At 39.4% G+C, this 23018-nt stretch overlaps 2 protein-coding genes across 2 annotated transcripts in view; one reads left to right on the forward strand and one right to left on the reverse strand.

The window, feature by feature from the left end:
• The window catches only part of DMC1 (DNA meiotic recombinase 1), a 37181-nt gene extending 14386 nt beyond the window's left edge, over positions 1-22795 (forward strand). The window contains exons 8-13 of the mRNA XM_045875988.3: positions 1994-2085; positions 2499-2572; positions 2699-2813; positions 3389-3449; positions 17032-17148; positions 22575-22795. Coding sequence (XP_045731944.1) covers positions 1994-2085; positions 2499-2572; positions 2699-2813; positions 3389-3449; positions 17032-17148; positions 22575-22644 — 529 coding nt within the window. The 3' untranslated portion in view covers positions 22645-22795. The remainder of the gene's footprint in view (positions 1-1993; positions 2086-2498; positions 2573-2698; positions 2814-3388; positions 3450-17031; positions 17149-22574) is intronic.
• On the reverse strand, positions 16326-16631 carry LOC123837731 (large ribosomal subunit protein eL39-like). The gene has a single exon (XM_045866885.3). The coding sequence runs from the start codon at positions 16598-16600 to the stop codon at positions 16445-16447; it is 156 nt and encodes a 51-aa protein (XP_045722841.1). The 5' UTR covers positions 16601-16631; the 3' UTR covers positions 16326-16444.
• Positions 22796-23018: the final 223 nt, after the last annotated feature.

Below are 23018 nucleotides of genomic sequence, written 5' to 3' on the forward strand. Positions count from 1 at the left end.
AGAGCATGAGCAGGGGGAGGGGCAGAGGGAGAGGGAGAAAAAATCTCCAGCAGACTCCTCACTGAGTGCAGAGCCCATTGTGGGGCTTGATCCCAGGACCCTGAGATCATGACCTGAGCTGAAACCAAAAGTTTGCTGCTTAACTGACTGTGCCACCCAGGCACCCCTCCTTTAGTTTCTCTTACATGTACACTGCTCTCTCTTGATATTTTCCTTTTTATATGTTTATAGTTTGCCTTCTTAATTATGTTTTACATTTACCTGTAATGTGGATTGTTTTATGACTCCTTGTGTCTTCCACAAAGCATTGGTAGTTGGTTAAAATGGTAATCAATTCCATATAGTAATCAGTTAACAAATATTTATAAATTGATTTGAACTTCCCTTCAGCAGAAGCCCAACTTTTACACTTTCAGTCACATAGTAACCAGGTTCTGTAAAAAGTGAAATACTGAAAAGCATTTTTACTGTGTCTTCCAATTCTTTGCCATCTTTGACCTGTTCACCAAAAACATCTACTGGGTATACTCAGTAGCAATGGAAGATTTTAGTGGTTGTCACTGAAGCTCTGAAGGAAAGAACACATGTAGTGCATTAGGATATAGACGGCTGGGGAATTGTAAAGACAATCCACTTCTACACATACGGAGCTAGTTGTAAACATCACAAATAAAATTGTAATTTGTCCTCATTTTACAGTTATAGTATGATCAGTACTATATAAACACTGTAAACAAAGTGAAATGAGAACACAGACATGGATTTTATTTTAGCTCACCTCACTTCAGAGAATACTGTAGGCATATTTGGGAATCACCAAAGACCTAAAAAAAATGTTGATTACTCCTTTATAGTTTAGATAGGATGTAAGTGATTATTAGCATCTTCAAAAATACCTTTGCAGGTACTCTGAATTTGCCTCCCTATGAATTTACTAATTTCAGAAAGCTAACACAAGTTCTTTAGAAGAAGGGAGATTTTAAACCCTAAACAAACCGAAAACAGTAGGTTGATAATTTCCTTCTGACCCTTGAGATTCCTTTTTTTTTTTAAGATTTTATTTTTAAGTAATCTCTATACCCAACGTAGGGCTCGAACTCACAACCTTAAGATCAAGGGGCGCCTGGGTGGCTCAGTCGTTAAGCGTCTGCCTTCGGCTCGGGTCATGATCCCAGGGTCCTGGGATTGAGCCCCGAGTCGGGCTCCCTGCTCTGCGGGAAGCCTGCTTCTGCCTCTCCCGCTCCCCCTGCTTATGTTCCCTCTCGCTGTGTCTCTCTCTGTCAAATAAATAAATAAAAAAATCTTTAAAAAAAAATGCGTTAAAAAAAAAGTCACACACTCAAATGGCTGAGCCAGGCACCCCGTGATCCTTGAAATTACTTATTGCTCCTTTGGTTTATGTAGTCAAATTTATCATTTGTTGGCAACTCATGGTTAACAGTATATTAAGTTACTTCATATTGAACAAGCGAGGAATTTAAAGAGAGTGAATTAGTTCACTTTGAAGTGACTTGAATTATAATTCAGTGATACTATCTTCCTAGAATAGATCTATTTTTTACAGAACTGAGATCAAAAGAGAGTCACAAATCTTATTTTTTAGTTTTTCTCTTGTAACTGATTTGCTACATAATCCTGAGTCATTTGCCTAATCTCTGTTTGTCAGTGTCCTCATTTGTAAAATGTAATGTAGGCCATAACAACTAGCTTCCAAAGTTATTGTAAGGATTAGAGTATTTAGTATTTAAATTCATCACTGCCTCGTCATTTCTATCACTGTCATCACTAACTAAGTTATTTATTAATTTGGGCACTTACGAAAAAGAAAAATCTGATACAGATTTTAAGTGATTATTAGCATCCTCCAGAATACCTTTGCAGGTACGATGTTTGCCTCTCTGTTAGTTTACTTACTTAAGGTATTATTTTTTGTAGTTGTTCTAAACTTTTTTTGGAATTGATTTATTGGATCCTTAATCTTGGCATACTCCAGCCGTCCAGATCGCCTTCGGGACATTGCTGACCGCTTCAACGTAGACCATGATGCAGTACTGGACAATGTCCTTTATGCACGTGCATATACTAGTAAGAGCCCCATGTAATTGGATGCTTGGGCTGTTTTAAGGTTGGCAGCACTGATTTGCTATTTGAGTGATACTTACAACATTTTGATGCTGTTCTGTTCTCTTTTCATTTTGCTTTCCTCCAAATTTATTTAGTCAGTCCACAAATTTTATCATCTGGCAAGCCCTGAGATACTAAAATGCCCTCAAATGATTTCTTGTTCTTGTCTTTGAAATGGAGAGTAACATTCTTTTTGGATAATGTAGCATTTGGCATGCATGCTAAGGCAGAATGTGAGATCATATTTAATAAAGCCATGAACAATTAAGAAAATCCTTTTATGACTCCCTTTTCCTTAACTCCAAGAACATAAATGATCTTAGCCTCTGCTTCTTCTAGCTGTTATAACATTTTCTCACTGCATTTCCCACCAGGTGAACATCAGATGGAGCTACTTGATTATGTAGCAGCAAAGTTCCATGAAGAAGCTGGCATCTTCAAGCTATTGGTACAAGCTTTTAAATACCACTCCCTCACAGAGATGTTTAGCGTATTATTTTTCTTCTATTGATTCCAATCCAAATTAACTTCTTCTTTCCATTTCCATATTTCTTTTTACATTAATCCTGTGCAGATCATTGATTCAATAATGGCACTTTTTCGAGTGGATTTCAGCGGCCGTGGGGAGTTGGCTGAACGGCAGCAAAAATTGGCCCAGATGTTGTCACGACTCCAAAAAATCTCAGAAGGTAGATTTTTAAAATAAGTGGTGCTATCGGAATAGCATCTGTGACTGTTGAGTAGGCTTTGCAGAGAAGCTCAGAATAATGTCAGGAGGCAATACATGTTTAAAAATAAAATTACTGGGACGCCTGGGTGGCTCAGTCGGTTAAGCGTCTGCCTTCAGGTCAGGTCATGATCCCAGGGTCCTGGGATCGAGCCCCGCGTCGGGCTCCCCGCTCTGCGGGGAGCCTGCTTCTCCCTCTGCCTCTGCCTCTCTCTCTCTCTATCTCTCATGAATAAATAAATAAAATCTTTAAAAAAAAGATAAAAAATTAAAAAAAATAAAATAAAAATAAAATTACCTTCATGGGAATGCAATTCTTTTTTTTTTAACCAAAATACTAATTCTAATACAATAAGTACCTAAATAGTAATAATAATAACTTTAAATAAATTAATTTATGTTATCAATGAAAAAATAGGAATGTAATATTGTTTATAAAATCAATTCATAGCACAGTATTCCTAAACTCTGAAATCGAAGCAATGAACTTTTTATACTGCTATTCCCTTAGTTTCTTAATTTTATTTCTTGATGCAGAATATAACGTGGCTGTGTTTGTGACCAATCAAATGACTGCTGATCCAGGAGCAACTATGACGTAAGCTCCAATATTCTGCTTTTGTATTTCACAAAGGTTAATATCATAAGGGTTAGAGTGAAGAATAGAAAATAATTCCAAAATGATCAGTCCCAATGTGGGCACAAATATATCACAAATCACTCTATTGCACAGTGAATATTACTTCATAATTGCAAATATCACTTGTTATCCAGAGTCTCTTTTTCTCTAGTTCTTTATAGAATAAAGCAATAGTTTAACCATTTTTAGAGATACTTTGGGCTCCTCTTTTGTCTAGGGCTAAAAAGATATTGGAGGGCAAAAAGAAAAAGATAGAAATTTATATTCCATATACATGAATGGCTTCTAGTCAGTATGATAAACTACCAGCCTAAAAACAAAAAAAGGAGGATCTCTGCAGGATATACAAGAGATACATTTATAAGAGGTCCTATGAGAGAAGTCTCCTGTTAGAAGAAACAGAATTTCAGTTCACACTTAGGCATGTTCAGAATCTGTTGAGGTGTTTGTGCACATCACATACTTATTGATGGCTCTGCTTGACAGATGGCAGTGAACAGAAAGGCAAGGAGAGCTAAATAAAGTAGGATGATGAAAACAGAAAATTCAAAGAAAGATTAGTTGCCACCATCAAACATTTTGAGCATTATATATCTGAATAAGCAATCAAAATAACCCTGAATTCATGATGTCAATCTTTCCAACAAGTTTTTATTTAGAAAATTGTTTAACCAGAGAAAAGTTGCAAGATTAGTACAACGAATATACATATATCATTCAGCTAGGTTCTTCTATTGTAAACATTTGCCACATTTTTTCTCTCTCGTGTTTTGTGTGTCCGTGTGTGTGCATGTGTGTAAACTCTCTTTCTCCGTACGTGCACACACATACTCAAATAAATATGTGTGTATTTTTTGTGAACCATTTGAGAGGTTTTCCACCGGAACCATTGAGGATTATTTACAGACATTATAACACTTCCCCTCTTAATAATTGAGCATATTTCTTGTAAGAACAAGAACATTAGGGGCACCTGGGTGGCTCAGTCGTTAAGCGTCTGCCTTCGGCTCAGGTCATGATCCCAGGATCCTGGGATCGAGCCCCGAGTCGGGCTCCCTGCTCAGCGGGAAGCCTGCTTCTCCCTCTCCCACTCCTCTTGCTTGTGTTCCCTCTCTTGCTATGTCTCTCTCTCTGTGTCAAATAAATAAAATCTTAAAAAAAAAAAAGGAACAAGAACATTCTCCTACACAACCACAGTATAACTATCACTGTCAAGAAATTTAACACTGGCACACTAGTGTTACCTAATATACATTTATATTCCAGCACCTCCAATTGTCTCAAAAATGTCTGTTATAGTTGCCGGGGTTTTTTAATTTTGTTTTTGATTCAGGACTAATTGAGTATCAAACACTGCATGGAGTTGGTTGTCTTGTCTCTTTAGTCTCCTTTAATCAGAACGGCTCTTCAGTGTTTGTTAAGCTTTTATGACACTAACATTTTTGAAGAGCACAGGCCAGCGGTTTTTCAGAATGTCCCTCAATTTGGAGGGTATTTTTCCTCATGATTTAAAATGTTAAACACTTTTGGCAGGAAAATTACGTAAGCAATATTATGGCCTTCTCCATAGATCATATCAGGAGGCATACGATGGCGGTTTGTCCCATTATTAGTGATGTGAAGTTTGATCATGTGATTAAGATGGTGTTCACAAGATTTCCCCATTGTAAAAGACCTTTTCACCTTTATAAGGAATAAGTAATTTGTGGGGTATGTAAGAGTAATCTGAGACACCTGGAAATACCATGTTCTGCAATAAGCTCGCACCAATTGGTTTTAGCACCCATTGAAGGTTCTTGCTTAAATCAATTATTACTCTAATGATTGCAATATAGTTTTATTTAAAACCAAGGCAATACATCATTTAGTAGCAGATAAACGGGTCATTGACATATGTGTTTGAAGATATTTGATATGCCAATGTAAATTTTGTAAATTGTACTGAAACGAACATGTCTCTCTTTAGGCGTTTTCTTTGTGGTTTTTTTTTGGGGGGGGGGGTTTATTTTTAAGTAATCTCTACACCCAGTGTGGGGCTCGAACCCACAACCCTGAGATCAAGCGTTGCACACTCCACTGAACAAGCTAGCCAGGCACCCCTATTTTTTTATTTTTTAAAAGATTTTATTTTTAAGTAACCTCTTTACCCAGTGTGGGGCTCAAACCCACAACCCTGAGATCAAGAATCATATGCTCCACTGACCAAACAAGCCAGGCGCCCCACTTCAGGCATTTTCTACACTAACCCTAAGAGTATTGCTGAATCTTCTGCAATATGTATATCTCACTTTTCAATACCCTTTTATGAGTACTTTCTACTTAATCACAGGAGATTCCAATGTGAAAAATATTAATTACATGAATGGTATTAAGCAAGTTAAAAAGACTGAGGGGGGAAAATCAATCATTTATTCATCCAATAAATACTTTTTGAAAATCTATGTATCAAGATTCTGGGAATTCACTAGTGCACAAAAGAGACTATGTGCCTTGCCTACATAAAGAAGAAAATAAATGATGTCCGTTTAATTCAGAATTGTGAAGACTTGGTAGGTCAGGCATTGTCTGTAGTCCTTGAGTAGTTAAGGCAATCTTCTCCGTTTTATAGGGTGTCTTTCATGCACAGGACATAAAGTACTTCACAAAGAGAATAATTTTAAACTGAAGAGAAATGGAAGATTTTCAGGGCTCACTTTAAAAAGAGAAAATGAGTCATTGGCTCAGAGGGAGGAAGTGGGTTGCATTCAAATAAAACAGTGCAAGTTAAAGAGCAATGTTCTTTCTTCAGGTATGGGGAGGGAACACTGCAGAGGCCAAAACTGTCTATCTGGGGTTAGAAGGCAAAGGAAATCTGTGGAAATTAGGTCAGATAGGGGTTCTTTTTCTTATATTTGTAGAAAATTTCAAAAAGAGTAAAACCATTTTGAATTGACTCCAATAAAACAACGTAAGGAGACATAGAGAGATGATGGAAAGAAACAATTGTAGGAGCTGGAGAGGGGAGATTTATAGTGAAGTGAGCTGAGAGCCAGACAAGATAGCAAAGGCTAGGACTTTTGTTGGGTGACTCTGCTTTGAAACTTCATCTCCTCCACCAAGCCAAATTGTGAGGAATCAAGGTTCACTATAATTATAATTAGTATATTCTAAAGTATATTAAATTATAACAATATAAATTAAATGTATGTCTTTATATAAAGCACATAGATTGCCACAACTAAATGAAAAAGAAATAAAAAACAGTACAGTTTTAAACTAAAGAATCTCAAATGCTATTAGAAAACCTCCCATAAAGCGAATCTTTGTTTCTCAGTGTTAAAGAACTCCAAGCTGCAGCTTGCCTGGGACCTGTCAGAGAAATATCACTATAATTGGTATGAGTCCCCGAGTATGCTGACAATAATTGAGGCTTATATCCCATGCATTATACTTGATGGCACATCGTATTAAAAAGGAACAAAATTATAGAGGCGAGGAGTGCTGTATGATACAGCAGAGCATTAGCTCCTAGACGAGGCTCACAGATACAGATTTTAGAACTAAAATGATGCAGTTGATGAAGGCCTGGAGATAAAAAGTGAAAAGTATCAGCCTGCGAAGCTCCACACCAGGGCAGATAATATGAGTGACAAATAAGACCATGATGTAGCCACCTACTTTGTGTATTTGTTTAGCTAAAACAAAAAGTTATCTTAGAGCATTTGCAGTCTTGTAAATGTGCAGTCAGTTTGTTCTCTAAGGGTGTCACCCACTGATCCAACATCATTTGCGTAAGTTAAGAAGCAGTATGGTTAAAGAAAAAACATTAAGCCAAGTTCACCAGCGTGGTGACCTTGAGTAAGTCATTTAAACTGTTTGAACTTCAGGGGCACCTGGCTGGCTCAGTCAGAAGAGCATGTGACTCTCACGGGGCGCCTGGGTGGCTCAGTTGGTTAAATGACTGTCTTCGGCTCAGGTCATGATCCTGGAGTCCCGGGATCGAGTCCCGCATCGGGCTCCCTGCTCAGCAGGGAGTCTGCTTCTCCCTCTGACCCTCCCCCCTCTCATGCTTTCTCTTTCTATCTCATTATCTCTCTCAAATAAATAAATAAAATCTTTAAAAAAAAAAAAAGAAGAGCATGTAACTCTTGATCTTGGGGTTGTGAGTTTGAGCCCCACTTAAATAAAAGAAAAACTTTAAAATAAGTAAGGAAAAATAAACTATATGAACTCCATTAAGAGATTAAGAGGTCTTTTATTTATTGATTGCTTACCATGTGCCAGGTGCTTTTATGCTTTATCTGTATAATTCTCTCATCACCCCAACTCAGCCTCCTTGGGCCTTCCTGTTCTTCCTATGAAGCCGGTCTCAGAATGTTGCTACATTCTATGCCCCTCCCCCAAGCCCCAGAATTTTTCTGCATATTTTATGAGAAAATGGCAGGGTGGGGAGATTACTTAACAAAACTTCTTAAACATACCCCTTATTATTCTTTTACTTTTTTTTTTTAAGTAGGCTCCATGCCCAGTGTGGAGCCCGATACAGGGCTTGAACTCTCAGGGCTTGAACTCATGACCCTGAGATCAAGACCTCTGAGCTAAGATCAAGAGTCAGACACTTAACTGACTGAGCCACCCAAGTGTCCCTAAACATAGCCCTTTTCAAAAACCATCTCTTCTTGGGGTGCCTGGCTGGCTCAGTTAATGGAGCATGCAACTCTTGGTCTCAGAGTTATAAGTTCAAGCCCTACATTAGGTGTAGAGATTACTTAAAAATAAAATATTAAAAAAAAAGTCTCTTCTTTCCCCCAAATTTTCTCTTTTTGCAGTACTCTTCTTTCCTTATCTTCCCCTGATCTCAAAGAATCTTCCTCATTTTTGGGCATGTTCACTCAGCCTTTCTCTCCTTAATAGACCCGTTCTCAAAAATTCCATCCAAAAGCTTACCCTGCAGCAGGTCCAAAGTACCAGGAGTTCCAGCTGTCCCTCAGGGACAGTACCAATTTTTGTGCGGGCCCCTGAAAGTCCCCACTCCAACCAGTAGTTGAAGTAGACACTATTATTATTCCTAATTTGAAAAGGACGAAACAGAGGCTCAGAGTATCTACTTCCTCAATCATCCAGTTTATTTATTTATTTATTTATTTAGATTTTATTTATTTATTTGACAGTGACACAGTGAGAGAGGGAAAACAAGCGGGGGAATGGGAGAGGGAGAAGCAGGCTTCCTGCCGAGCAGGGAGCCCGATGCGGGGCTCGATCCCAGGACCCTGGGATCACGACCTGAGCTGAAGGCAGACGCTTAACGACTGAGCCACCCAGGCGCCCCTCAATCATCCAGTTTAAAAATGGGAGCCTGGGGGTGCCTGGGTGGCTCAATTGGTTAGGCATCTGCCTTCCGCTTTGGCATCCGGCTCCTTGCTCCTGGGGGGGCGCGGGGGGGGCTGCTTCTTCCTCTGTCTGCCACTCCCCTTGCTTGTGCTCTCTCTCTCTCTTTCTGTCAAATAAGTAGATAGATAAAATCTTTGAAAAAAAATAAATAAAAAATGAAGGGGTTCCCTCTGGCCAAGTCTGGGACATTTAACTAACTAACTAAATAAATAAATAAATAAAAACGGGAGCCAGGATTTGAACCCAGGTATCTTTGATTTCAGAGTTAATGCTCTTTTAACATCACTGTGCTACCCTCCCTATCCCACTCCTAGGAAAAGATCACCTGCCCTACCATCACCATAATTTTGTACTTCATGACCCCAGCATGCTGGTTTGAAGTTGGGAGGTCAGGCTGCTCTGGGTCTTACCCTCAACGATGTAATACACTATGTCCTGTTCAGTCAGATAGGGATAAATGACACAGTCTCTCTTGGCCCCTCTTTATTCCTAATATCCACGCCTCTCTCTTCCTCCTACCCATCATACTCTCCCATCCCCTGAGAAAAGGAGGAAAGAAGAGAAGAAAATATGAAAGAAGGGTAAATAAGAATAGGCTGAAGGGGGCGCCTGGGTAGCTCAGTTGGTTAAGCGACTGCCTTCGGCTCAGGTCACGATCCTGGAGTCCCTGGATGGAGTCCCTCATCAGGCTCCCTGCTCAGCAGGGAGTCTGCTTCTCCCTCTGACCCTAACCCCTCTCATGTGCTCTCTCTCATTCTCTCTCTCTCATATAAATAAATAAAAATCTTAAAAAAAAAAAAAGAATAGGCTGAAGGAGGAATGTGGGTGGTTTTCTGAAGCTGTTTTACTAGGTCAGAAATAGAAGTAAATTAAAGCCCTCTAAAAGGATGCGGAATGCTACATCTTCTCGTATTTTACCTCAAGCCTTGGTTATAATTGCTAGAATACTCGAGGTTCAAAGAAACTTTAAGAAAATTTCTTGGTCTACATGTCACTGAAAGAGTGGCTGTTTTAACTGAATCGTTTAATTAAATAACCGTAGCTACCATTTATTGAGTATCTCTTATGTGCCAAGATTAGTGTTAAGGTAGAGCTAATGTACATAAATGACCTGGCACAGCTCCTGGCATGTAGTAGGCTCTCAATGAGTTATATTAACTATATCTTGAGTCCTTATGACAGCCCTAAGAGGTGAGATCTTTTTGTTCCCATGTTATAGATAAAGAAACCGAGGTTCATAAAGGTAAGTAACTAGCCCAAGGTAACATTGATCATACATGTTTGAGTCAGGATTGGAAAAGCAGATAATTATGGTCACTGGGCTAATGCCTTACTTAAACTATTTCATTTTATTCTTACAAATACCCTACCAGTTAGGGACCGTTATTACTCCCCATTTAAAATAAAGAAACAGGGCGCCTGGGTGGCTCAGATGGTTAAGCGTCTGCCTTCGGCTCAGGTCATGATCTCAGGGTCCTGGGATCGAGTCCCGCATCAGGCTTCCTGCTCCTTGGGAGCCTGCTTCTCCCTCTGCCTCTCTCTCTCTGTCTCTGTCTCTCATGAATAAATAAATAAAATCTTTTAAAAAAATAAATAAATAAAAAATAAAGAAACAGACACTTACAATGCTTAAGCAATTTTCCTGAGGTCACATGGCTGGCTGGTAAGCCAAAACTTGAACCCGGTCTAACTCCAAAGCTCATACACCACACAGTACATCAAGGCCATCTATGCCTGGAGAGAGGTTGGCAAGCTGTTGAGAAACTTTGCAGGATGTATCCATTACCCTGGTGAATTGACCAGAGTTCAGGACTCTCAGCCTTATAGGCAGAGATTTGATTTGGTCACCTGCTGAGAGCCAATCCATTTCTTAGGGGAAGAGTCACATGAATCAAGCTCAAGAGACTCAACGAAAGAGCAGAGGGCCAGTTTACTGACAATGAAAAATGTAACTACATTTGAGTTTCTTGACCAGTGCATTCTCTACCTGTAGGCAGACCTTTATAGGAATTCAAGTTTTAATCTAAAGTTATTCACTAAATATGGAATCGAAGCAAAAGGAAATACTTGGATGAGTTAAGAGCATCTGCCATGGAGTAAGGACTCAATAAATCCTAGGTGTTATTATTACTAATGCCCACCTGCATCAGAGGAGAGAGAAATCATGAATCCCCTAAACTTACATGAAAAGTTCATGTATATACATATGTGCATTTTTCTGGGGGAGGGTCTGTATCTTTTATTAAATTGTCAAAGTGTTAGTGACCTATAAGAAAGGTTAAGAGCCATAAATTCTACACAGAATCATGAATACCTTGATGGAACAAGTAAAATTTGAATTGGCTTGATATTCTCCCAGAGCTAAGGTTGTTATAGAATGTGGTAATCAATTTTGATTAAGTATAACCTCTTTATGAGTCACTTTTGAGGACATTTTTCTCCCAATAATATATTTCCTATATTTTTTTTAGTACTTTTGCACATTCTATAATGTATTTCCCCATTTAGTTCATTCAAAATCATCTCCCTTTGGAGATAACTTTTTTTGAGATAACATTCTTAACATCCAGGCTCTTCACCTAGAGTAATCAGTAACAAGCAGTAGCACCTATTTTCTTTTGTGCACAAGGTACCACACTGGTCACAGCAAACAATAATTTGCTAAAAAAAATCATGGCTATACATCTAAGAGCTCCACCTTCCTGCTCTTCTTTAGATTATCAGGAATGGGGTGGGAATAGGATTACTTCAATTAAAGAGAAATTCTCTCTCCTTTTACATTTGCCTTTCTGTCAGAACACCCTTCAAAAGCTCCTCGAATTATAGCTTCTTTGAAGATGTGTATACAAATCTGTATCCAAAAGAATGTGGATCAGGGAGACCCAAATTGTCCTCTCCTCTGTTCATTCAACAATATTTATACAGTGCCTTTTATATTATAGGCACTTTTCTAGGCACTGGAGTTACAAAGATGAATAAGGATTTAGAGTATAGTAGGGGAATGAGAACTATAAATTAAAAATCACAATGTGGGGGTGCCTGGCTGGTTCAGTTGGTGGAACATGTGGCTCTTGATATCAGAGTCATGAGTTTAAGCCCCATATTGGGTGTGGAGCCTACTTAATTAAAAAAAAAATTACAATGTAATGTGCTTTCAAAGAGGAATATACGGTGGTATGAGAGCATGGACAAGAAGGTTGTGCTCTGTTTCAGAGGATCAGGTAAGGTTTCCAAGAGGGATGACACTGGATGGGTGAGTAGGAACTAAATGAACAAACACAGTGGGAAAAGAGCTTTCGTTTACAGGGAATTGTGTGTGCAAAGGCATCAAGGTGTAAGAGGACTTGTTGGAAGAAAGAAAAAGCAAAGTTTGAGAGGGAAGAAGAAAGGATGACTACAACTGTAGAGAAGTATATAAGCAGCAAATAGAAAGAAGGGGAAATTGAGGGAGCTTTTTCCTGAGAAACACTCATTTCTTTTTCACAAAGAAGCAAGCTTTGTCAGGGCGCCTGGGTGGTTTAGTCGGTTAAGCATCTGCCTTTGGCTTGGGTCATGATCTCAGGGTCTTGGGATCTAGTCTCATGTCAGGTCAGGCTCCCTGCTCAGTGGCGAGTCTGCTTCTCCCTCTGCCTGCACCCCCTCTCTTGCAAAAATAAATAAAATCTTTATTTTTATTTTTTATTATTTTTATTTATTTGACAGAGAGAGACAGCGAGAGAGGGAACACAAGCAGGGGGAGTTGGAGAGGCAGAAGCAGGCTTCCTGCTGAGCAGAGAGCCCTACGCGGGGCTCAATCTCAGGACCCCGGGATCATGACCTGAGCCTAAGGCAGATGCCTAACGACTGAGCCACCAGGCGCTCCAAAATAAATAAAATCTTAAAAAAAAAAAAAAAAGAAGCAAGCTCTGTCATCCAAGATGAAGGGACAAGAATGGAAAAGGGGGCTTAAGGAGACTAACCATGCTCATGTAGGAGAATTACTAAGCAGTACTGAGAGACCATCTGAGAGAAGCAGTAATATAGCTGTTGAAAGTTCTCTCCACCCATTTAGCTTCTTGTCTCCTCTTGATAGAAATTTCTAATTGGTGTACCTTCTGTGGAAGCACCAGTCTTTCTACAGTCCAGTATTCTCCTTGATATTTTTATAACATCCATATTTTACATTCAAAAATATCTTTGAGCACCCACTGTGTAGCTCGTTGCCACAAAGTTAAATACAGTGTTTAAATACAAAGTTAAATACAGCTGGTTGCTACACTGTTAAATACTGTGTCCGCCCTTAAGGAGCTTAGTGACGGCTAATAGAAGAGAGATTGAAGGGAAATATAAAAGGTGAATAATAATAGCACTAAAGGCACAATATGAAACGTACATTAGGGAAGCGTAAGTATAGTATTTGCAAGTTCAGAGTCCTCGCCCTGTTTGATATCATCAGGGCACATCTGTATAGAACATAGGATTCTTTTAAGACCCTGAAGAACCACCGATAACATAGGATCACCTGGAAAATTCAGAGCCATTCCATTAAAAAGAGTGGCATTGAACTGTAAGCATTACATAGACAACTCAACTCTAGCTATTTCATCCAATTGAGATCACTTTATTGCTTTACCCCTTCAGCGGCCTGCAGAAAGCAACCTAGCCTTCTGACTCATTTTTTTTATTAACATTCCACTTAGTTAACATACTGTGTAATATTAGTTTCTGGTGTACAACTTAGTGATTCAACACGTCCATACATCACCCGGTGCTCATCACAAGTGCCCTCCTTAATCCACATCACCTATTTAAGCCATTCCCCACCTCTCCCTTCTGGTAACCATCAGTTTGTTCTCTGTAGTTAAGAGTCTGTTTCTTGGTTTGCCTCTCTTTTTTTCCGCTATGATCATTTGTTTTGTTTCTTAAATTCCACATATGAGTGAAATCATATGGTATTTGTCTTTCTCTGACTGACTTATTTTGCTTAGCATAATACTGTCTAGCTCCATACACGTCATTGCAAATGGCACTATTAGGTATTTACCCTAAGGATACAAAAATACTAATTCAAGGGGATTCATGCATCCCGATGTTTATAGCAGCATTAACAACAATAGCCAAATTATAGAAAGAGTGCAAATGTCCATCAACTGATAAATGGATAAAGATGTAGTATATGGCCTTCTGACTTTTTTTTTTTTTTTAATTTTATTTTTTTATTTGACAGAGAGAGAGATAGTGAGAGCAGTAACACAAGCAGGGGGAATGGGAGAGGGAGAAGCAGGCTTCTTGCTGAGCAGGGAGCCCGATGTGGGACTCGATCCCAGGACCCCGGGATCATGACCTGAGCCGAAGGCAGACGCTTAACGACTGAGCCACCCAGGCGCCCTGGCCTTCTGACTTCTTAACTGCTGTCAGTCTCAACTGCCCAGCTACTACTTTCTTGATAGTGGTTCACTCCAAAACTAACTTTCTGTGTTTGTTTCAATGTTGGACCTGCTGAATCTTAACGAATCCTATCCAGCCCCAGCCAGGGATCTTCTGGTCCGAACTCCTGAGCCATTTAACCAAGCAGCAGTTTATAAGCAGACTCATGCTGTTATCAGCAGACTCCTTTACCAGAGAGCTTCTTACCCCCACCACCCTTCAATCTATTTAACCTCATGACAGTCAGTTACATCCTTTTCTACACCATGCCTCATACTTAGAGTAACCAGAATCCTGAACACCTTCAAGGAACAAGCAGAATTTAAACTGACTTGTAACCATATTCTCCCAGAGATGAGGTTATTAGGCTATGTCAGTTTATTTTGATCAAGTATAATCTCTTAGTTTATTTTTTTATTAAATTTCTTTTTTTTTTTTTAAGATTTTATTTATTTATTTGACAGAGAGAGACAGCAAGAGAGGGAACATAAGCAGGGGGTGGGGGAGAGGGAGAAGCAGGCTTTCCGCGGAGCAGGGAGCCCGATGCGGGGCTCAATTCCAGGACCCTGGGATCATGACCTGAGCCGAAGGCAGCCGCTTAACGACTGAGCCACTCAGGCGCCCCTAACCTGTTAGTTTATATTCAGTTCCCTTTATTGATGATTTCAAAGCCTAGGTTTTCTTCTGCATCAACTGGGACGATTATGTGGGGGGTTTTCCCCTTTATTCTTTTGATCTGGTATATTACACTGATGATTTTCCTTTGTTGAACCACTCTTGCATTTCTAAAATAAATCCTATTTGGTCGTGATGTATAATCCTTTTAATATGCTGCCAGATTTGGTTTGCTGGTATTTTGTTGATGCTTTGAAGCACCTAGGCTTTTTTAAAGGATTCACTATTAGGGTTACTAAGAACACTTCACTTCTTGCCAAGTGAGTGTTAGTCCCCTAGTGAATATATCTCTCAAGATGAGTATCAACAATATTTGTAACTACCTTGCAATTATAATATATTTTTTGAATTCAGATATAGTAAAAACTTATCTTTTCTGCATCCTCCTTTAGAAGAATAAACTTTGAGCATCAGTGATAAAGACAAAGCCATTTCCAAAATTATTCTCACTGCAAATTCATAACGAGTGCAAACTTGAAGGCTTCCAACATACAGTTAATGAACAAGAAGGAGGTTCTCAATCTGTTCTCATTTACATCATGACCTCATAGGGATAATTGGGCATTTCTTATTCATTAGATTAAAATCGTGCTTGGCACATAGTAGGCCATTTTTTAAAAGATTTATTTATTTATTTATTTGACAGTGAGAGAGGGAACACAAGCAGGGGGAGAGAGAGAGGGAGAAGCAGGCTTCCCACAGAGCAGGGAGCCCAATGTGGGGCTTGATCCCAGGCCCTGGGATCACGACCTGAGCCAAAGGCAGACACTTAATGACTGAGCCACCCAGGTGCCCCAGTAGGCCCTTTTTTAAAAAACATTTTATTTATTTATTTGACAGAGAGACAGTGAGAGAGGGAATACAAGCAGGGGGAGTGCGAGAAGGAGAAGCAGGCTTCCTGCTGAGCAGGGAGCTCAATGTGGGACTCGATCCCAGGACCCTGGGATCATGACCCGAGCCAAAGGCAGATGCTTAACGACTGAGCCACCCAGGTGCCCCATAGTAGGCCATTAATAAATATTTCTTTTTTTTTTTTTTTAAGATTTTATTTATTTGAGAAGAGAGAACTTGAGCTAGGGGAGGGGCAAGCAGATACCCTGCTCAGTGCGAGCCCCATCCTAGGACCCTGAGATCAAGACCTGGGCCTAAGGCACTGAGCCACCCAGGCGCCCCCTAGCCACACTTTACATACTTGGTTGTCAAGGGACATTTCTATCACTGCAGAAAGTTCTGACAGTGCTATGCATGATCTGACAGGTGGGGGAATTCAGTCCTTCACAAATCAGAAACACAACAGCAGTAGAGCCGAAAGGTCTCACATTTATTACTGAGCCAACCTACTGGTGCAGAGGCATAGTCACAGAGAAAAATCATTTCCATGAGAAGACAAGTCTATGGTCAGGTAGGAAGAATGTTTATAGAATGATAGAACACATGATCTTCACGCAGCTTAATTAAATATGTGTGCCAATTAAGTGTGTCATTTTATGATGTGTGACGCCTTATAGACCCAGCTTGGTTCTTCTCCAGTGCCTCCTCTTGGAGTTGTACCTGATCTTATTACCAGTTTTCATCCGAATCCACTGGGGAATGGGATGATTCTGCTTTTGTTTCTTGGCCAGGAATCGCTTGATTCTGAAAGTCTCGTGAGAAGACATGGCGAGAAGCAGCCAGCCACGCAGAGCAGGATGGTGGCAAAAAAGAGAAAGCAGTAAATATTTCTGATAAATGAATGAATGAATAAATAAATTCAGTCTTTGTATTTTGTAAAGAAGAAAAATTGCTTACCCCCAAGAATTATCCTAAGACAATGAATAACATTTTATTTGTGTTTTTTCCTTTTAAAAAAGCAATCAAAACATGAACTGTACATCATAGGACTCCCAGAAGCCTAAACAGGATGGCAAGGGGGTATAGAGCAGCTCCAATACATACCCCACTCCATAGTTAACGAACGAGCCTATGCTTGCTTAGAACACACACCTACCCCATCTCCTGCTGTGCTCCACAGAAAAGTTGCCTTATAATTGCAGGTTTTACTGTATATAGTCCCTATGATGAAACCTAAAAAGGTGTTTTATTAATTCAGTTTTCAGGCAGACCCCAAAAAACCCATCGGGGGACACATTCTGGCTCATGCTTCAACAACAAGAATAAGCTTGAGAAAAGGAAGAGGAGAACTGAGAATTGCCAAGATTTATGACAGGTAAATATTTTCTTATTTTTAATCAGTTTCTTGGGCATATGGCATTAAATAGAATTGCCTCTCCTGAAAGGCTATAATTATACCACTAGCAGATCCTACATGTCTGAATTTCCTTCTCAAAAAGTATTCACTCCATTGGGAAGTCCCTACTATGGACTAGGTTCTAGGGATTCAGGGATTCTGTTGACATATAGACTTGGTCCCTGACCTTCCAAAGCTTACAGTGAAGCTAGATAGCAAAAGAATGATTCCAGTTGAAGTGTGGTCAGTGCAGGGAAAGTATAGAATATGGTAGAGATATATTCTTCTTTCTTCTGCCAGGTTTGTTTTTTGGGTTTTGTTGTTGTTGTTGTTGTTGTTGTTTTTAGGTTTCAGTTTAAACATCACTTCCACAGGGAACCTGTCCCTAACCCTTCAGTCTAAGCTGTACCCTATATTATAATTTATATTCTCTCACGGTACTTTACTTATTTAATAAGAATTATAAACAATAAGTTTTTACAAGAGACCTACAACACACCAGCTGTTCTAGGTTCTGGAGATAGAGCAGTGACTAAAACAGAAAGACAAGGCCCTGCTCTCATAGAGCTTATATTCTACTGGTAATGATTTATGTGATGCATGCCATCCAGCTAGATAGCAAATACCCTGAGGACAGGGACATGATTCTCTTGCCCACTGCTGTATTCCCAGTACCTGAGACATAATAGATGTACAATATTTGTGATTGACTGATTAGCCAACCCTGAGCAACAGGGCAGATTTGTAATAACTCTACCCTAGGGGGCAAAAATCAACCAAAAAGAAATCACATGGGCTCTTAATCTGGTTTTTGCTATGAATCACAGTACTTATTATGGGGTGGGGAAAGGGAGTCCCCCAAAGTTGTGGAACAGGAGGGAGAGGGTGTCCCCAAGAGGCAAGGGCCTCTCTCCTTCTGTCAATTAAATAAATAAATAAAATCTTAAAAAAACAAACAAACAAACAAAAAACACACAGAAGCCAGAGTGATCCCTTGTAAAATTGAGTCAGATCATATCTATCTTCTGCTTAAAACTCTCCAATGGCTCCCCATCTTAACTCAGAATAAAAGCTCGAGTCTCTATAGTGGTTTACTTAGCACTACATGTGTGTCCCTATCCTGTTGCCCCTGCTCTCCTCTCACAGCATTGCAACTTCAGTGGGCACTTTGACGTTCTATAAACGTGCCAGGCACAGTTCTACCTTAGGGGCCTTGTACTTGCCTAGAATCATCTTTCCCCACGTAGCCCTCATTCTGATTATCAATCTCCCCTCCTCTAATCTTTGATCAAATATGACCTTCTCCACAATACCTGTCTAGATCTCCCTATTTAAAATTGCAACTCCTCCCAGTTTCCACACTTCTACTGTCCCTTACCCAGCTCTATTTTTTTCTTTCCCCATAACACTTATCATCTTCTAACATATTACATAATATATTTGTTATGTTCATTATTTATTATCTGTTTCTTCTTCTCCCCAAATATAAGTTCCACGAGGACAGGGATCTTTGTCTATTTTTTTCACTTCTAGATTTCAAGTGCCTACAACAAAGATTTAGCAGGTGCTCAATAAATACTTTCTTAGTGAATGAATGAAAGGCCTTGCCCAGATCACACAATCAATAAAAGATGGAACTGGGATTAGAATCTGTACTGTCTGAATCTAGGGCCAACACTTTTAATCATTACACTATTTCTCAGTTTGTTAAAGATGCTCTATTTTGGACAGTCATAACATCTGCTATAGTTACTGCCGTGGCTTCCACTACTAACTTACACAGATGTAAGAGAAAACCATTTCTTGTTCGGAGAAAACACAAAATTCTCGAGGAATTGAGCAGAAAAAGGTTATCGGAAGAATTCCCAGATATACAAGAGTGACTACAAAAATGAACTAAGCTCTTTCCCTAGAATGTCACTATAGGGGGCACCTGGGTGGCTCAGTTGGTTAAGCGTCTGCTTTTGGCTCAGGTCATGATCCCACTATAGTTACAGACTCCCTAAGTAATTATAGCTGGCCCCCAGTCTGCATTTTTCTCTCTTTAAAACTTTTTTTTAAAAGATTTTATTTATTTATTTGACAGAGAGAGCGAGCACAAGCAAGGAGAGCAGCAGGCAGAGGCAGAGGGAGAAGCAGGGTCTCCACTGAGCAGGGAGCCCGACTCAGGGCTCAATCCCAGGACCCTAGGATCGTGACCTGAGCTGAAGGCAGTTGCTTAACTGAATGAGCCACCCAGGCACCCCGCTCTCTTTAAAACTTTTGAGTGAAGAAAAACCCCATTTTTTTTATTCCACTTAGCGTATCTGAGATTGGTGGACATTAAAAACAAAGAACTCTACTGAATTCGAAGAAAAAACAAATTTTAAATAATTACCAAGAACTGAAAAGGCACCCAAATGGTCGAGTTTCTGAAGTAATTGTTTTTGATTCTATTTCTAGAACCAAAAAAGCAAACAAATCCCAGGTCAATTTTGCAGATACCTTTCTTGGTCCTCCTCTTTCTCATCTCCTTAGCTTCCTGCCATTTGAAAGTGGCCAACTGAGTATTTTCCATCAAAGCCAAAAGGTTATTTTCTGATTCAGCTCAGGCCTTCTTATCCAGCTCTAGTTTTAGTTTAGCAAGACCGGCCTTATTTATAGCCCATTTACTATCTTCGGCGGGGAGGGGGGCCTGCTATTTCCTAAGGGAAGTAACCTAACCCATAGTGTGCTCAGAGTATACTGCCTAATCTCCACCCCTCTAATAAAACAAAACAAATAAACAAAATCAAAAAACAAAAACCAGCTTTGAGAGGCAATAAAGTCTGGTGGTTGAGAACATAAGCTTTGGGGGCGCCTGGTCGGCTCAGTCGGTTAAGCATTTGCCTTCCGCTCAGATTGTGGTCCCAGGGTCCTGGGATCAAGTTCCACTGGAATCAAGTCTGGCATCGGGCTCCTGGCTCAGTGGTAAGCCTGCTTCTCCCTCTGCCTGCTGCTCCCCCTACTTGTGCTCTCTCTCTCTCTCTCTCTCGCTGACAAAAAAAATAAATAAAATCTTAAAAAAAAAAAGAAAGAACAACAACAACATTGAGCTTTGGAGTCAAATAACTTAGTCTCTTATCCAGCATCTTCATTTACCAGCAATTGTGACCTTGGGCAAATTACTTCTCTCTGAACCTCGATCTTCTCATCTGTAAAATGGGGATAATAATACAGACCCAAGAGTTCTCATAAAGTTAAAATGATATAAAGGAGACCGACATGTAGTAATTAGTAAATACTTAATAAATGAAAGCTTTTAATGTTACTAAACAATCACCAAAACCTGGATATAATAACAGCACAAAATAGCAGTAGCTCTTTCTCTCATGATCAATAATTTTCAAATTTTTATTTCTTGTTTAGCCTTTTACTTGAGTTTTAGATATTCGTTTCCAACTGCTTGCAGAACTCCTCTACAGGACTATCACACAGGTACTTCAAACACAACATACCTAAACCTAACTTTCTTCTTCTCTCTCTCTTTCTCTTTTTTTTTTTTTTTTAGATCTTATCGTTTGTTTGAAAAAGAGAGAGAGCACAATGTGGTGGGAGGGGGCAGAGGGAGAGGGAGAAGCAGACTCCCCACTGAGCAGGGAGGCTGATGCAGGCTTGATCCCAGGACCCCGAGATCATGACCTGAGCCAAAGGCAGACACTCAACCAACTGAGCCACCCAGATGCCCCTATTCTTCTCTTTCTTATCTATAACACAAGTATATATTCCCATATTTTTGTTTATACTATTCCCTCTGCCTAGAATGCCCCCATTTCTGCCTCAAAAGCCTCTTCAAATATTATCTATGAGGCCTTTCCTAATCAACCTCACCGGTATAATGTCTCCTTTCTTTTTTCTTTTTTTTTAAGATTTTATTTATTTATTTGACAGAGAGAGACACAGCGACAGAGGGAACACAAGCAGGGAGAGTGGGAGAGGGAGAAGCAGGCTTCCCGCCGAGCAGGGAGCCCGATGTGGGGCTCGATCCCAGGACCCTGGGATCATGACCTGAGCCGAAGGCAGACGTGTAACGACTGAGCTACCCAGGCGCCCCTAATGTCTCCTTTCTTTAGAGTTCTGTAACATATATATTGACTTTATGAAATTTAGCTTACTTTGCATATTTGTCATACGCCATACATAGTTCACCTGTTAGACTTCTTGAGAGTAGGGACTCAGTCCCATTTTTATGAAATCTGTAGGGTTTAGCACATACTAACATATGATTTTCACAAGTTGAAAACATGACTTTCTTGTAAATAAATATAAAATAAACATGTGTCAAAGACTTGATTTAACTCAAGTAATGAAGAAACTGATTCAAAGGATAATTTGAAAGAGATTTATTTAGTCAATCAAAGGAATGCTGAAATAAATTTGCTAATAGATGAAAAACTGGTTAATATAAGGCAATAAATTGTAACATTTGAAGTTGTTTTTTCTACTAGAGGGAAATCAATTGCTTCTCTACACAATGAAATTCATTTCCAGTGCTAAAAAGACTGGAATCATCTGCATCACCCTCAGACAAGAATCACCTGCATTGCTCTCAGTTTTCCACAAATTAACCTCTACTCCTACAGTTTTGTAGAATAAAGTAAAAGGTGAAACCTAAAAGATCATATAATCACATACAAATATAAAATGTTAAAGATTTTATTTAAGTCATTAATTAATGCAGGAACTAATAAGATTTTATAATCAGATCAAAGAAAAAATCAAAATAACACACATATGGAGCCAAATAAGGAATGCTAAAATGAATTAGAAATTGATCAAAAACAGGTCAATATCCATAGGACAAGAATCAATTGCATTCCTCCTCATACAATTTACATTTCTATGGACAAGAATAATTTGTATTACTCATGGTTACCTACAACTTGCAGAGTTGTCAAGTAGCTCAAAGACAACGAAAAGCAGAGTCCTCACAGAATTGGGGAACCTGGAAGGATGTGCTGGGCAACCTATTTTTCCACTGAAGGTACTTGGTAATCTTTTAGTTCACTTCAGAGCCTTTCACAATTTTGGCCTGCATTGGCCTAGTCAGCAGAAACGTGCACCTCCCCCCTTTTGACCCAGACCCCTGAAGGCCTGCCACACTGTTGCCTGAGAGTATGCTGGAAGAACACCCAGTTATTCCTTCTGCCTATTTCCAAGTTTGGGGTCATTTTTCTTGACATTCAGAACCTTAGAAATGCAAGTTGTTCGGTGTTTGTGAGGGTTGGTAATCCTTGCAGGTAAATTCTATAGTCCATATTTAGCTGTAGCAACTCTGAAATGTCTCTGGAGACTCAGACTGATAGGGGTGTGATGCCTGTGACATGAATATGGTATTTATAGAAATAGAGCTTTTTTTAAACTTCTGTTCCCTTGTATTCTGTTAGCCCTGAGATGCCTGAAAATGAAGCCACCTTCGCAATAACTGCTGGAGGGATTGGGGATGCCAAGGAGTAGGTGGCGAATTGATGCAGATTGTTTCTTAGTGCTTATTAGGAGCTGAAGAAATGGAAGAGCGGTCTCAAATTTCAGACCTTGAAGTAAGAGTTTGTTTTTTTCACATGTTATTACAGAAAAGTCAACAAAAGGAATTTAAATCTTATATTTATCCTAAAAGTCCCTGATGTATAATCACTATACATTGTATGTCAATTCAGGGAAAAAAAAAAAAAATATATATATATATATATTCATACATGTGTATATATGAATAAAGCTATTGAAAACTAATTGGGAAGGGGTACTTGATCCTATCACTTTAGCTGTCCAAAGTCAGCCACTAAACAGAAAATCTAAGAGCCCAGAAATGCACCATTCTCCTATCATTTCCC

The sequence above is a fragment of the Mirounga angustirostris genome, unplaced genomic scaffold (assembly GCF_029215605.1).
Source record: "Mirounga angustirostris isolate CCGP_5_RB_7025 unplaced genomic scaffold, mMirAng1.0.hap1 SCAF_5, whole genome shotgun sequence".
Lineage (NCBI taxonomy): Eukaryota > Metazoa > Chordata > Mammalia > Carnivora > Phocidae > Mirounga > Mirounga angustirostris.